The 16,835-nt window shown below is 33.6% G+C and overlaps 1 protein-coding gene across 1 annotated transcript in view; it reads right to left on the minus strand.

Moving 5' to 3' along the window:
- Positions 1 to 16,835, minus strand: part of LOC106644845 (uncharacterized) — a 2,208,360-nt gene that overhangs the window by 2,066,013 nt on the left and 125,512 nt on the right. Inside the window, exon 3 of the mRNA XM_089592443.1 lies at positions 6,807 to 6,968. Coding sequence (XP_089448569.1) covers positions 6,807 to 6,968 — 162 coding nt within the window. The remainder of the gene's footprint in view (positions 1 to 6,806; positions 6,969 to 16,835) is intronic.

Below are 16,835 nucleotides of genomic sequence, written 5' to 3' on the forward strand. Positions count from 1 at the left end.
AAGTTTCAGGCAAGCACTTCAAAGCAAATAACCTTATCTAGTTGTACCTCATTATTATTGTTATAACTCAAGACACACCCTTTTCCCTCCACTATCAAGTCTGCGTAGGAGTTACCATTCGCACAGTTAATTAGCTCACCATTGCAGTCAATAAAGTTTCTAAAATTAAACTAAGACTTTGCAAAGTGTTCTGTAGCACCAGAATCCGCTACAAACTTAATTACTTGTGTGCTTTTATTATCAAGTTCTTTTTCCTTTGCGCACGTTGAGAGCAAAGTTTTGGGTCTAATACTAGAAAGCCAATTGCATGCGTGAAATATTAACATTTTTCTCTTTCTCTTACCTGTTTTGTTACTGTGACATGTCTTGTTTTCATTCATTATTTTCTTAATATCGTCTTTGGCTTATTTACTACCAGTTTTATCGTTTTGACTATCACTTCTACGCTTAATAAACTTATTACTATTAAAGTCATTCTTAAGACCACCACCATTTCTTTTTAAATCCCAATTAGTGTTATTATTTTTACTTTGTTTATTTTTATAATATCTGCATCCAGGTACATGTGACCTGATATTTCTTACAAATCCTTAGCAGGTATAGCCCATCCTTAGGCTTTGTCCCTTCTTCAGACTCTGGGTATGTGACCCTTGTTGTTCCATTCATAGCATTGTTTGCTGGATGACGCAGTATTCGTTGCCAGAGCACTGCTTGCCCCACCTCTGCAGTGGCAACTAGTATAGGAAGTTACTCCTCAGCTTTCTGTTTTAAAATATACTTGCCTAAATATTTATACAATAAACCATCCTTGCATTTGAACAATCTATCAAAATGCGTCATCTTATTATCTGGTATACCATTTACAATTACGTGATAAAATACATCTTATTTCTCATCTTCAGAGAATTTATGGGTTTTACTTACTAGTTAAAACTCCCTTATTAGTCCATCAAAGATCTCACAAAATCTAGTAGCGTTATGCTTTTCGGGTTCAAAGCGTATCATGTGCAATTTATTTCGCATTCAGTACGTGTTTTATTTGATATTACTACGTTTCATTTCTTTGATCTTATGTATTATACCACCGGGTCAGTAATGTGACACACTCTTTTTTAATTATCTACGAGAGTTTGATGCGTACGGTGATTATTGAATTGTTCTAAGCTATCTTTACTAAAATCCTCTATCTTAAAATAATTATTTGTATTCCATAGTCTCCTTTTGGTACCATAAAATGGTTTATGGAGTTGGAGCTTAAATTTATTGAGTGTTGCCACATTTTAGATGCAGGAGTAAAAGTTGTAAATTCGTTTACGCCAATGGTTGGCTCTCAATTAATTTTGTAACAAGAGCCTATATTTAATATTTATGCTTCTCTAGTTGATAAATAACCTGCTCTCGAGGTTTTCAGCTTTCTTCTTTCTATAACTCTCTAAAGATACTTTCAAAGTTTTGAAAATGCATGGAGACCCAGGAATTGTCCTTATGCGCTTATTCTCCATGGCCTTTTCATTTTTTATGAGATCTTATTTTGTACAACCTAACATTTTGTTAGGTGTTTATTAACTAATTTGTTTATTTTGAATGGTTTTTTTCATAAAATCTATCTTTAAATTGTTATTTACGCACATTTCGTTTTTTTGCAAATCTTCTATATTTTCTTTAAAACAGTTTTTTTATTTGTAAACTTTTTTAATCTTCTTTCTTCACTAACAGTTTAAATTTTAAATATTTCTTTATCCAAAGAGCCATTGAGTAAAAATTTTTGCTGTTGTATAGGCCTCAGTACTATTTCACCCCCCCCATGAATCTATTACTTTAAATGTGTAATTCATGTCAAGATCATCGGTTGCACCGCCTCCTAAAATAACCAAGACCAAGTTATTATTTTCCAAGAACTACCCAAACAAAGACTGTATCCATGGGAAACATGAGTGGACATATATACACCAACAAAATATACACACATTACCCATGGGATCCGGTTGGACAAATGACCCGGCCATTCGACCACAACATGCATAAGCCACACGCCTAAGCAGCAGAAACTCTCACACAAGACACAGTAAATGCAAAAAACGGTTGCAAAATCATAATTTATTAATTAACGAAGATATGCAATCAACTTATCATTAACTAAGAGCACCTCTAAATTATATTTCCTGGTTACTATCACCACGTCATCTTGATCTAAGGATTCTTCCATCATTTTATAGGTATCTACAATCTTCTGCATGTCAATCTCATCTAGAATGGTTACGATTGTTACTCCGTGTGCCTATGTGTTACATGAAATAATTCTTGTGCGTACACATGTCTCCCGAAAGAACAAGCGTGTATGTAGAAGCAAGAAAAAGCGTAACCACGTCTGCGTCGCATACGAGAACATATAAGGAGAGACTTTTTGAAATGGTCACTCTATGTGTACTACGAGTTGTTAAACACATAATAAAAAGGCATGCACGTGCAGGCCAACAGAACGCACGATGCAGCCACCCAACATCTCCTCTTAACCATGGCCTCCAGGCATCCCTCTTTATGGAAAGTTACTAAGGTAATAACGTACTCTCCCTCTGCACTTAACTATCACCATACCCAAGCAAAAATTAAAACACGTGTCAGATTCCGAATTCCAAGAACGACGCAACGCACTTGATGTATGCAGTAAACAAACAAGCGAAAAGAAAAAATCGAAAACTGCCACGCTATCTTATATGTTTTATGAATTACTATTCTTTAATAAAAGCAAGCCTAAGTAAAATAAAACACCAATGAACTTATAAAATATATAAACTTGATATTAAGACAGAAGATAATCAGCTACCTACTGAGAAACGGTAACATAAATACGATCATCGGGTATACGATCTCACTTACATTTCTCTCTTTTCTTCTTCTGAATGACGTTTGCTGTAGCTCCTCTGGTCAGACCTTTTTCAACCTGCACGATCGGCTCCACCACCTAATTATCTGCAACATAAACATGACTCACGTCTACCAACATACCACCCACTGCCTCCTTTAGCAGTGTCTGGACTACCTAGTCATTTCGGTCTGACTTACGTTGATTGTCCTGCTTGGTGGTTGATTTTGGCACTAGAGGTCCAAGCAGTTTTTCTTCATAAGGAGACGTTTCTCTCTTCCTAAGTTTACGACGCTTTTGATTTAAGCAAACGGACGTGGAGCGAGAAAAGGCATCAATAGAAAAAAAAATGAGCCGAGAGATAGAGAAGAGGACGTAAAAAGCACAAGCGAGAAAATTAAAAAGAAAATCCTTACTTCACACGCGTGACATACTTTTTGTTACACCTATAACCTGTGAGCAGCATGCCAATCAGTTGGCTAGGGAGACTTAATAAAATCACCACAATTGAACTTAAACTGAAGAGTTTGTTGATAAAAGTTAATAACATTTTTTTTTCTATCTTTTCTATCCGACATGAATCGATTAAAGCAAAAATCGGTGCAGCAAAAACGAAGCAAAATGGGAGAGTGTGCGCACACGGCAAACGACAACCCGAAAATGAAAGAACAGCTAGGTGCCCTCCAGTGGTGACATAAGCCTCCCGCCTCAGGACTAAGCATAACTCTAAAATAAGCTACCAGTCCCAATATTTAAACTTAGCAATTAAAAAATTTTAGTGTCAGTTTTCACAATATTTTTTGTCAAAAACCAATTTAATAAGACTGTTACAGTAAGCAAGTTTTTACTCACTTTAACCAAGGTTATAATGAGCGTTTCAAAATTTTAAGGTAAGTGTTAAATTCAAACTAAAAGTATAAGAAATTAATAGAATGTTAATTGAATAAAAGAATAATGTTCCAAATGCATTTTTTCGTCGTTGCAATTATTTGAGTATTTTTTGAAACTTTGTTTTTGCTTATCAAAACGACATAACCATAAAATCGTGGACCATAATTCTAAGAAGCCTAAGCCCTTATCCTACGACAGAATGTTTTTTAAAACTAGAAATGGCAAAATATTATATGCCGTACTTTTACTGACCAATTAAAAATTGCAATCGCTAGCCAACTGGATCATAGTTAAAAAGTAAGAAAATGTAACTACACTTTTAATCAGGATAATCATCACAAGTACACACACGTGTGTGTGTGTGTGTGTGTGTGTGCACACAAGTGTGTGTGCAAGTGTATATATATATCGCCCTCCTGCGCGCTCCGCTCGCCAACCGCCCACTAACAGATTGAGTAGACAAAATAACGACATTACTCGTGTATTTATCAATGCAAGCTGATATTTAGTTAACAACAGCAGAATACGTGACTTAAAAAGGAGTTGATAAAACATATGATAACATGAACATTAATTTTCCAATAGAATTTTCAAATGGTATCAGAAAAGATCTTCCACCACACGAATAAAAATTTAAAATAAATGCTATAGTAATATTACTCAGAACTTTAAGTATACCAGTCGGTCTCTGTAGAGGCACAAGATTAAAAATAACAAAATTAATAAAGTACAATATAAAAACAGAAATAATAACGGGATAAAAAATAGAAAGCAATGTTTATATTCCTAGAATAACATTGAATGCTGGCACCTCATCATCATTACCTTTTGTCTTCTATAGGAAACAGTTTTCCTTTGTATTAGCATGTTCTATGTTTATCAACAAATCACAAGGACAGAGTTTTGATTCCTTAGGATTATATATCAAAAAACCTTCATTCTCTTACGGACAATTATACGTTGCTTTATTATAACGTAAGAATCCAAAAAGAATTTTTATTTAAATTGAATCCCAGAATAAATCAGAAATTAAAAATGTTGTTTAGCAAGAAATTTTTCAGTAGTTTAAGAATATGCAACTTTGAAGATCATCACATTTAAATAGACGTATGTTAATTCATAAGAGCCATAAAAAAGAAATATGTCAAAAATGTGGAAAGGGGTTTAAAAGAACAGAAGGGTTAAAACGACACATAAAATGTCAGCTCATTAAGCTAATAGAATGACTTATTGTTTTAAAAGCTTAATTGTGTTTATCTATTTAATTATACCTTCTTCTAAATTCTGTCTTTTTGTAAATAAAGTCCTCAGGTAATAGAGAATTTTATATTTAGGTAAAGAACACATGGACCAGAAAAAGAAAAAAAATGTAAAAGTTTAATCAAGTTAAACAAATAATGGTACTTCAGAGACATTTAGTAAGTAAGGGGAAGCGAAAAGACAGAGGAAGACCGATGATCAGTGACTTGAAAAACCCTAATAACGAGGGATGACTTGGGTACTAAGTTACATATATTTTTTAACACTTATGATGGTAAAACATTTAATACATAAGTATTTTGAGAGAAGGGAGGTAGAGGAGGAGATGGAGGGTAAGCGAGACGGAGCGGAGAGAAGGGGGGAGCTCACTCAAATATAATTAGATCAAAAATAACGTTAAAACAAGCAAATAACTATGTAAATCGAGGGGGAGCTAAGTGGGAGCGGTGGGAAGAGGGGGGGAGCTGAGACTCACATTCGTTCATACAACTGTATAATATAGGGAGATATATATATATATTTAAGACCATTTTATAATTGTTTATTGTAGGGGCTCACTTTTTATGTACTTGGAAAAAAAAGTCCCACTATTGTGACTATGTGTACGTAGATAAGTGTAACTATTTGATTTATTGGTATTATTTTTAAATAAATGAAAAACTTGTTTTGGCTTGTTTACAATTTATATATTGAAACTTTATCATGACTTTCTTATTGTTATTCCATGCAATTGTGTAACACATAGGTATCATTTAATTAATAGGCTCTAATATATTCAAAGACACTGTTTAAATCATTATTATTACTTTATACGTGACAAATAATTTTTTAAATTAAATTAAAAAACCTGTAATAATAAGTTTCAAGAAAAATGAAACTTTTCACAAAAATTAAAAAAAATCTTTCTCATGAGTGGATCAAATGCACAAGGTACTGCTAACTTGAAAGTAGCTCCATTTCTAGTGCTACCCAGATTCTGTGTATTCATACGCACTATCAGGCCCAATGGGTTTTTTTATTTGTTGGGATATTTCAAAACCAGAAGCACAAGTTTTATATCATCTTAAGGTATAACTGGAAAATAGTCTTTAGCTTGTCCGTGAAATGTTAATGAGAACCTAGGGTATGTATTAACGTACAGCTCTTTGTTGGCTTACATAGAAAAGGAACTTTCTGCTGAACAATAGATTGTGTGCTTGATTTACACCCAGACACAATTTTTCTTATTTTCGCAAGAAGTTTGAAATTACTTCGAACGTAAAATTTCTGAATTTTTTAAATAAAATCTTCAAAATTTATTGTCGTTGTCCATGGATAATACACCATAAAGAAGCTTATGAAATAAGTAATAAGGTCCCACCAAACTTCTAACACATTGTAATTTTTTTTTTTTTAATAACTGTGTGTGAGGTATAAGTAAAAGTCCAACACAAAATCAGTTTTGATTGCAACTTCTTTTTTAATTTATGAGAAAAAAACTATGAGCTTCTTATTAGGCGTTAAGCAAGTGTACTGCACTTAAAATGGTAGAACACTACTAAGCTGAGATCAGACAGCCATTTTATTTCCTTCTACGTTGATTCATTATTAATTAATTTGTAAAGTATAAGTTATTTATCAAGCAATTTATTTTTATAATATTTATCTATTAGAACATTTTTTTATCTTGAAAGTATAATTTTCTCTAGTAATTGCGGTTGTGCCTTGAAATATAAACTTATAATTTGTTTTTGGTTTTTTTCATTAAAAAGTTGTAAAGGCTTTATAAGTTACTAAAACTAGTTATACATACCATATACTCCACTGTGCAGTGATGGAATGACGTCTGCTAGCTGTGACAAGACATTATAAAGTTGCCGATAATCTAAATTAGGATAAAGAGCAATTCTTTCTACATCTTTTTTTTGAAACTGGAGCATCGCATACGGAGATTTCTCAACATCTTTAAGAAGAGCTGGAAAAAGTTTTTTTTATGTGTATGTATAAAATATATATCTAAATATAAATATATATATTTATAATAATAATTAATAAAAATTCTATGTTTTTATGTGTCGAACGTATTTTTTGTATTGTTAATAATTTCACGCAATTTTTTTAGATTAAGAAATAAAAAAGTTAAGGTTTAGTTTCCTTAATAATTGTTTTTATTGAACAGAAATTTCTCACAAGGTCATTAAAGTGTTACTCTGGTTTGTGTATAGCAATGAAGACTTATTTTAAAACCCAACGAAGAGTTAATTATTGTAATCCACGTAGATCAGATGTTCTCTGCCGCTCAAACGGTATAGATTCTAATTTATTTTCTGTGCAGATAATAGTAAAATCTTATGCAGTAAACAGAGAATAGATGACCTTTAAGTTTGATCCCCGAAAAAGATTCATGTTTCCATGTCATAGAGAAAAAATACCCTTTTTTTTACGTTGTCAAATTTTTTTTCAATTTTAATTTAAAAGTAGTTTCAACTTTTTTTTGTGTGAACTGAGAGGTGAAAATGTTATTTAGAGGCAAATAATTATATTTTTTAAGTTAGACTGATAAACAAAAAGAATTTTTACGGTAAATAAAAGTGTTGTTTGGTCTTTGAAATATTTGCACTAGGTTATAATCGTTAGATACTATGAACTTATCTCGAAAGTTTGTTGACTGTTAAAAAAAAAAAAAAAATCATAACGGGCTTCAATACAAGGAGGTAAATAGATTAACCATAATGGTTTTGGGCTCCACCCCAACTTCCTTTAAGGTGTTGGTGAAAAGACAAACACTTATGCTACTACATGATTATATAGTAGAAGGAGAAACAGCTTAAGCTATCGTTTAATCAACTGCTGGATAGTATTAGTAGAAATAATCTTAGCTTACGTGGGTAGTGAGCGAGTATCAGCTATTGCACAATAAAACAGTAGTAGTTGTTAAAAAATAATGATGTACTTATGCTGTTGTACAATAAGGGAGCATCCAAATACAGTTGTTAGCCTTGTGCTCTAACATTCAGGTTTTGGAAGCTGCAAAGTGAAGTGGTACCGTACTCTAAGGTTGGCTTTCTTTTTCTTTATGTAAAGTTGGAGTGCCAGATAGTAAGTCTGTTCCATAGTGTAGCAGGAGGATAAGGATCAAGCCAAATCGAGTGTTTCGTGCTATCAGATAACTATTTATCTCTAATTGTTTGGGTGCCTTATAAACCAGCCAAATTTTTGTGCTCAACAGCAGGTGTATTCTTGTGCTTAAAACAGTTGTATACAAAGGGAGAATATATGAATAACTATTTAAACTGACCAAACATAGTTTCTTTATGTTCCACGTCTAACACTGCTGTTAGTTAACAGCTTCAGTTGCTCTACCAGAGATTGCTCTTTCAAATCTTTAAACTATTGATTCTTAAAAATCATTCTTCTTGTACTGCCTATTTGGATCAGCATTACTAAAATAAAAAGGATTATAAGAAAAGTTATGTTATGAGAAAAAAACTAATAGAGATTGACTAGAAAAGCTGTAAAATTTGTGTACTCACTCAATACTTTCTAATTTTTGAAGGTATTAAAATGCGACAAAAGTACGATAGAAAGCTTAAAACTTAAAATCAGAACATATTACAACTTTCATCAAAGAGTATAATTTTAAAAACTAAAGGTATCCTGTAAATTCTTATACGTTTTACAGCATACTTCTTAGGTTAGTAATGTACTATGATTTATCAATGCACTAAGTCAGGGAGGACTCCTAATGCGGTAAGTGCAGTTACGTGCATGCATCTGTAAGTATTTTAAAAAAATCAGAAAACTGAGATAAAAGAGATATCATATAGATATTCAGGAAATATAAAAAATATACAAAAAAACTAGACAATCAATACTTACCAAAGACATTCATCTTTCTATGTGTCATAAGTAATTTAGTGCAACTATCCAGCAGAACCTTCGCTTGTTACGCGCTCTCTGCTTTGTCCCACACTACTCAACATTAACTTTCAATACTATAAGTATCTCACATTATGAAAATCATTTATATTTTACTATTTCTTTTTCTTTACATTATGATGCCCTCAAAAATTAAATAAAACATAACCCATAATCTCACACTTTTCTATATGAATCCTTAAACCTTTTAAGAATAAAGTTCGTTATGTCACGTACTGGAGGGGCTGGAAATTAAGTAACGATAGATTTTTATAACACGAAAGTCGTTGACTGGAAGTCTCTTCCTCTTAATTCATTGTATTTACCACCTTACCTCGTCACACTCTCTATCAGTTCCCTACACACTTCCCCTCACCCTGTATCTTCCAACTGTGCTACGCTAGTCTTCTGCACACATCGGCCCACTATTCTCCCTCACACTCCCCAATAATTATTTTTTAAACGAATTTTAATCTTCTTTTCCCACAATAATTTTTATTTAACTTAAGAATTTTTTTTTCACAATTCTAAAAAAAAAAAACACTTTTCAAATTAGATATTTGAACCCTCAACCTCCTGCATACAAGTCTAGTACCTCACTCACTCTGCTACGAGCGCTGCCGTTCCGGAATTTTGATTTCTTGTACTTATAGTGTGGTTCGTAACTTATTTTTCATTTTTATATGTATTCACTCATAATGCACTCAATTAATCATAAATTATTTATTTGATTATTTATTAAAACGAAGCTCTCTACGTCGCGTGCTTGGAAGGCTGGAATTTAAAAAACGACAAATTTTTATAAGACGTAAATCGCTTACTACAAGTCTCTTCCTCCTAAAAAAAACTTTTTTTTCCTAAATTCTAAATTTAAAAAAACAAAAAATTTAAGTAGCATAAATATACTTATGTAGATTAAATCGAAAAAGGTGCGTTATTATGCATTACATATTAGTATTTTATGCATTTAATGCATGAAATACTGACCGTTTTATTTGAAACCTGATGCTTTTTGGCTTTTAAATAATGCTTAAAACTACTGTTGTAAATAAATAATTTAACAAATAAATGAATGATTAAAATAAACATATACAATAGAGTTGCAGAACGTTTCAATGGTTTTTAAGGGCAATTGTTTCGAATTCGACAAACAAATTATGTTACAATGTTACATAATTATATAAATAAGGTAATTAAATAAATCAAAAAATTAATAAATTATGTAAGATCATTATGCATGTATATTTTGAGTTACATATGATTTTAATGGTTTTTTAGGGCGCTTATTTGAATTTGATAAGCAAATCATTGCAAAATGTCATTAAATAACTATAAGGAAATAAAAGAACAATTGTATTAATTGGCTATACAATTACGAAAAAAAAGTGAGAAAACAAATCAATTAAATAAAATATAAAAAAAAAGAAATTAAATTTAAAAGACATAAAAAAATACAATGAAATAAAAAAAAATGAAATTAAAAAGAGATTGATAGAAAGAATATTAAATACAAAAATAAAAATAGAATAAAATAAAGGAATACCAAAAAAAAATTAAGAAAAAAAAAAGTAAAATATGAAAAAATAATAAAATAACAAATTAAAAGAAACAAATTAAAAGAAACAAACTAGGGGGTATGAATTGGTCATGGGACGTACGGTAAGAACGAAGTTCCTTAAACATAAGATAAGTATAAAGACACACAATTTCTCAGGTAACAAGGGGTCGCCAGACCCCTAGGAAAAACGAACTTCTATGAAGATTAGTACTACATTTATGTAGTTCACTGAAACCAAAAATTTGAAAAACGAAAAAAAAAAATAAGAAAATTAAGTTCAGTACTTAAGAGAGTTGAGCTTCGTAAGTATGTCATATTTATTTTTCTTTTTTTTTTTGATTCCATTGTATTTTTTTATTTTATTTTTTATTAAATTCAATTTAATTTTTATTTTTTGTTTCCTTTACTCTCCTCTAACAGTGCCCTCTTTTCCTATACAATAACACGAAACAATGTTAATTTTTAAGTTACTAGAAGCCTTTTTGTCCGTGTGTGAGTTGACCAAAGTTAACTTATCCACACAATAATGTTTATAAGAGCGTAGTTCTAAGGACAAAAAACAGTTGCATAGACCTTCGCATTAGTCTATCTCAATAATAATACACATATTATACACAGTGAATGTCTGCAATGTAGTGCTGCTATGTATTGCTAATAGCAGTAGGTATTGCTGAACTATATGCATTCTTTACTTTAAAAAAAATATCGACATACAAACTTTTATAATTAAGATGACAGAGATATTGTTTGTTCATTTAATAATAAGTGTTACCAATATCACTGTCTTATAACACTTATTAGAGTTTTCAAATAACTCGCTTGTTAGGTGATAAAAACATGCAGTTCAGAGCGAAAGAGAAATACATCTTAATGTAAGAACATTCTTCCGTTAATAATTATTATAATTATACGTAGTGTCTTAAGAGCATTCGTAATTGTAATTATTAATTTGTTTATTATTTTCTCAATATTTCCACATTATCTTTGGTACTTCTTTCTTCTAGTTACATATTAATATATTATTTAGGGTAAAGAGCAAAACTAATAAAAAAAAGCATAAGCTTTTATACATATTAGGCTAATAATTATATTAATCCTCGAATATGGGACGTTTTTTTACAAATTAAACACTTTTCTGACCATTAAACCTTGAATTCAATCAAAAAACTTTTTTCACATGCCCTATTTAAAAAAAAACATACTTTTTTTTCTCTTTTTTTAATTCCATCGAAAACAAAAGTAATTTGAAATATAAGAATTTAGCGATATTTGGTTTGAAGATTAACTTTAAAAAATGTATAACTTAGGTACTATTTAAACTACAATATTAATTTTTTTATTTTAAAGATAAAATAAATATCAATAAGTAATTGTTTCACGAAAAATAATGAACAAATTACTATTGTTATGAGCACTTAAAAGTTTAAAATTCATTTTTATAACTAATGTACCCTTCTAGCCAGTTCCTAATGTTACTGTCGTATTCAACGTCAAATTTGCCATTGAAAGTACATTTCTATTCACCAGGAGAATTAAGTAAAATAAATCCATTTATGTAGAGTGGAACGTCTTATTAACAGCGATTTCCTTGTACGTATTATTTTGTTTTATTTTCTTGCAAAATGTAGCGTTTCCTATAATATAAATAATAAATTATGTTTATTACTGTAGAGCATATGTTAATAAATAGATGGTTATTAGGAATTATAACGACTTACTTTAAGTTCTTTAGGCTTCTTCGTAATATTATTGATAGATCGAGCTTATGTACTAAATTTTAGTTTAGTTGTACTTTATTTTTATCTGTATTTGCCGTTACAATACAGTTATTTTAAAATTAGCCTTCAAGTATTTATTTTGGACTTATGAGAATTTTAAAGAAAACCAACTTAACAGTATTTAGCATAAACAGTGGGTCACAACTAAAAAACTTCATTATAAACCCTAATATCTGACGTTGATCAATTGTTAGAATTTTTAAGTAACGGTACAAGTGAAGTACTGCTACCATCATTTTTAGTCAATGAGTGAAAAGAGTTTTTAAATAAAAAAACGAAGAAAAATCACAGTTAGTCAAAAAACAAGTGCATTGTAACATTTCTACCAACTATGCCCTTGTTAATAAAGATTGAATTTTACGCACCCGTTCAAAATATGCTCAGGTAACATTACATTTTTTTTCATTCTATTGTAAAGACAAAAAATGAGGTAAGAATCGAATGTTTTGTTTTCATTTCTAAATGTTTTCATCATGATACTATTGCTGTTTATCTTTTGCAAGAAAATTCCGTGGAATTCATTAAAGAAAACTCAAAAATCATAGACAAAGTTTTTTTTTTATGATGGTGCAAGTGGACAAAACAGAAACGAAAATTCATCCATAAATTATACTCATGATACGGATGATAGTTGTTTACTACCGAAGTTGTTTGACTAAGCTCTGCAGTATATGAGTGACTTTAAACATTTAACAATGTAACTTGGAGCAAAAAAATTATTGTTCAATCACATTGTATTATTATCCTAATAAATTGAAAAATTTAATTGCCACAATAATGTTTTTTATTCATTAGTTGTTTCAATTTATTCATGCAATAGTTTTAGTAGCTAGTAAAACTACCTAATTAACAGTGTGAAATAATATTTTATGACAGAAAAAGGATATAGAGCACCTATATCAGGTGTGCGATATAATCCACACACCGATAAGACGTAGGGCACTGCATAAATTATTTATTTCCAATAATGATGTTCACTCTTCCAATGGACGAAAATAGGTTTTTAATAGGTTTTAAATTTGACGTTAAGTGTGACAGTTACATTAAAAACTATATACAAGGGTGCGGAAATCGTTAAAAATGCATTGAAACGTTTTAATTTTTTACATCATTAATAATTCACAGTTAATTATTTGTAAAACAATTTTCCTACCAAAGCTCATTTATTAGTCTGTAAAGTAAGGAAAAGAAAATTTATGCTTTAACAATAATTAGATTTGATAAAAGTTATGAGTTTTTAAATTTAGGTCTCTAGGCCAGAAATTATCTTGTTCTTAAATTTTCCATCGCCTTTTTTTTATAAAATATGATTGAGATAAAAACACCTATTCCTATTCTTTGAAACAGAACGTTGAAATATATAAATTTAGAGGATAAATTAAATGAACAATCCAGTGTTGTTTTATCTAACTACGTAATGGATAAGGTAAAGCTAGAAATCGTCGGTTATTGCAAATAATATAAACTAGAAGATTACACGCTTACATTTTTAATGTTTAAACAATTTGCAGGTGTGCCTTACTTAACTTACTTATATGGTCAATGTTTACCCACTGCTTGCGGGAATACAATATCTTCGTTGGGAAAGAAAAATTTGATGATCCTATGGCTTCTTTCTATATATAAAAGAAACGGGACTTCTGATTTGTGACAATTAAGAGACTTCTCGCTTATTTATAAGATACAAGACAGACCGTCAGATTAGATCAAGATCCAAAGTACTTTAAGTTTCAAACCAACATCCAGCCTTCCGCGTTCCTAAAACGACAATACAGTTCGAAAGAAATCACGCTTGCCACTCGCCATAGCAAGAGAGTTACGCTGACGGATTCAGAGTCGGGCCACCTGACTCTCAGGGGACCGAGTCCATAGATAGTATGGACAACTTGATGATTAGGCGTGTGTATATGTTTTTAACGGTCCTGTTAGTGGCAGAGCGCACCAGGCCATCGTGACCAGGATGGACCTCGATGACACGTCCAAGCAGCCATTGGTCATCAGAGAAAATCCGTGATGGATCAAGCACTACAATGAGGTCGTTCACGTTGAGATTTCCTTTCGGGCCTGTCCACTTGGCTTGTTGCTGCAGAGTATGCAAATACTCGTAACTCCAGTGCAACTTAGAATGATCTCACAGTCCCCAGACGAGGTTCTAGCGTTTAGCATTATCTAATCTTGACGACTCAGCAATATTGATGCAATACAATGCAGACATGGGATCGCCTTCAGAGACTCACCTATGATTAAGTGCCTGGTGTCAGAGCCTCGAGATCCTCCATGTCACTGGTCAGCGGTACCATTGGGTGAAAATTGAGTGTCATCTCTATTTTGACAAGCAGCGTGCTAAGCTCTTCATAGGGGAGCTTGTGAGGTCCGATGATCCGTCAAAGATAAGTCTTTACAGACTTTACCCCTGACTCTTAAAGCCCTCCTAAGTGATAAGCGGATAGTGAAATAAAGCGCCAAGTTTCACCTTCCTTGGCGAGAGAGTCATGCTAACAGTTCCACTCGAATTTAGCCTCCCAGTGAAGACGGTTTAGCTTGTGATTGGTGGCCTAAAAATTGGAGCCGTTATCGCTCCAGATCTCCCCAGGCAAGCCTTGACGTCTGACGAAGCTCGTAAGAGCTCCGAGAAAGCTCTCCGTTAAGAGGTCTTCTACGGCTTCGAGGTGTATGGCCTTGGTGCTGAAGCAAATAAAAAGGGCGAGATAGCCCTTCACAGTGATGAGACCACGCCTCTTAGAGCGAAGGAGAGCAAATGGTCCCACATAGGGTTCACGCCGCAAGTACTAAATGGTCATGATGGGGTGACTCGTTGGGCCACCAAACTGTGCGTACACAACGCACTGGCGTAAATATAGTGAAACGGGACCATCCTCAAATGCAATGAGGGCCGCGCGAGCTTGAGACGAGGGATAATCATCTGGGTTGCTGGCTTTTCAGATAGAATTAAGCTCTCGATAAGGGCTAGTTTTGTCTTGGCCCAAGAAACATGAGTGAATACCTCGCCCGTGCCACCAGCAACTTGAGCATAAGCACAAGCAGCCATTGTGTGGCTGCTGGCATCACGCAATATGTGCAGCTGAACCGTGGAAATTTAACTGCTGCCAAGCCATCGGGGTACGCTGAGGTTCTGCACACCCTGGGCATATCTCAGAAAATCTCTCCATTGTCGGGCCCACGGCTCGGGAGTGGACTCGTCCCATTCAAGCCCTGCTCACCAGCAATCCCGAATTATGAGTTTGGCACGTATGGTGGGTGGGGCCAATCAGCTGATTGGGTCAAATACCCAGGCCAGGTCAGATAGAGCCGATTGCTCAGTCAAGAGAGCAGAGCTGCTGGTCATCGTTTTAAATCGAATTTGACCGTTGACTAGACTTCAAACCACGCTAAGCTCATTGACTGGACCATCTGTGGCCAGGCGAAACCAATCGAGTCGTAGTAGATTGGCTGAATCGGTATCCTTGAAGAGTTTTGGATCATTCAAGACCCATTTTTTAAGAGTCAAACCACCCGCTTTTAGAAACTGGACGAGGTGATCTCACCACATCATCGCCGTAGACAAATCATCGACACTGACGAGAAAATCATCCACTAACAGCTCCTCTTGTACAGCTTAGACTGCTTTCGAAAATTGAGCTCCCTCGTCTTTGCAGAGCTGATGTAGGATACAAATAGCGAGATAAGGAGTGCAAGCCTCACTGTACATCACAGTCTGTAGGGCGTAGTTCTTAGAATCGTTTGTAGGCAATGAACTCCAAAGTATCCATTATAGGTGGACACGTTTAAGGGTGATATTGACCTGGCAGAACATCATTTTGATGTCAGCACACAAAACCACCCCGTGAAGCCTCCAGCGAGTAATTATCACGGTGAGATTGGTCTGCAGTTTCGGCCCAGCATGTAGAATGTCATTGAGGCTATGACCCAAGAAAGTTGGCCTTGAAGCGTTGAAGACGGCTCTGAAATTTTCACCACTGTCACTGTGCTGCCAGATACTGTGGTGAGAAATGTATCATGCAGGCACTGATTTTTCGTGCAGCTTCTCTAACAACAAGTCTCAAATGACCCAAGGCCAGATACTCCTTCCTAAAGCCTTGGTATGTCTCGCCAAACTTTGCGTCTTTCTGCATCCTTCTGTGTATGGTGGAGAGTATGAGACAAATCAGGGGCAGACTCTCTCCGAGAAAGTCTAGACAATGTGCCTTCAAGGGAAGCGGAACGATGTACCACCTATCAGGATCATGAGAATGACCGTTGATAAATATCTTCTTACACTTAGTGTTGGTCTCCAAGCCTCTGTTTACTTGTGGCACATCTTTGAGAGCCCAAAATCGTCGTACCAGACTGATGAGTTGATCCTGACTCGTGTCTTCCTTTAACGCGTTGAGAGATGTGCAAGTACTCGACAGGGTCGGCCCTTTGAGTTGAAAAACGTTGCAAGTGAGCACCCAATCACATATAGTATTTTGCACCAAAATTCGTTCAGTGCGAACAGTTACAGGGACAAGCAGCTGGCAATAAATCTCAGTGCCCAATACTAGCAGCGCGTCATGAGCGCGGCCAAACTGGGAATTGGCCAGCTTTA

The sequence above is a fragment of the Copidosoma floridanum genome, unplaced genomic scaffold (genome assembly GCF_036245765.1).
Source record: "Copidosoma floridanum isolate Cflo_tuat_1 unplaced genomic scaffold, Cflo_Japanese_pri ptg000017l, whole genome shotgun sequence".
In the NCBI taxonomy this organism is placed as follows: Eukaryota; Metazoa; Arthropoda; class Insecta; order Hymenoptera; family Encyrtidae; genus Copidosoma; species Copidosoma floridanum.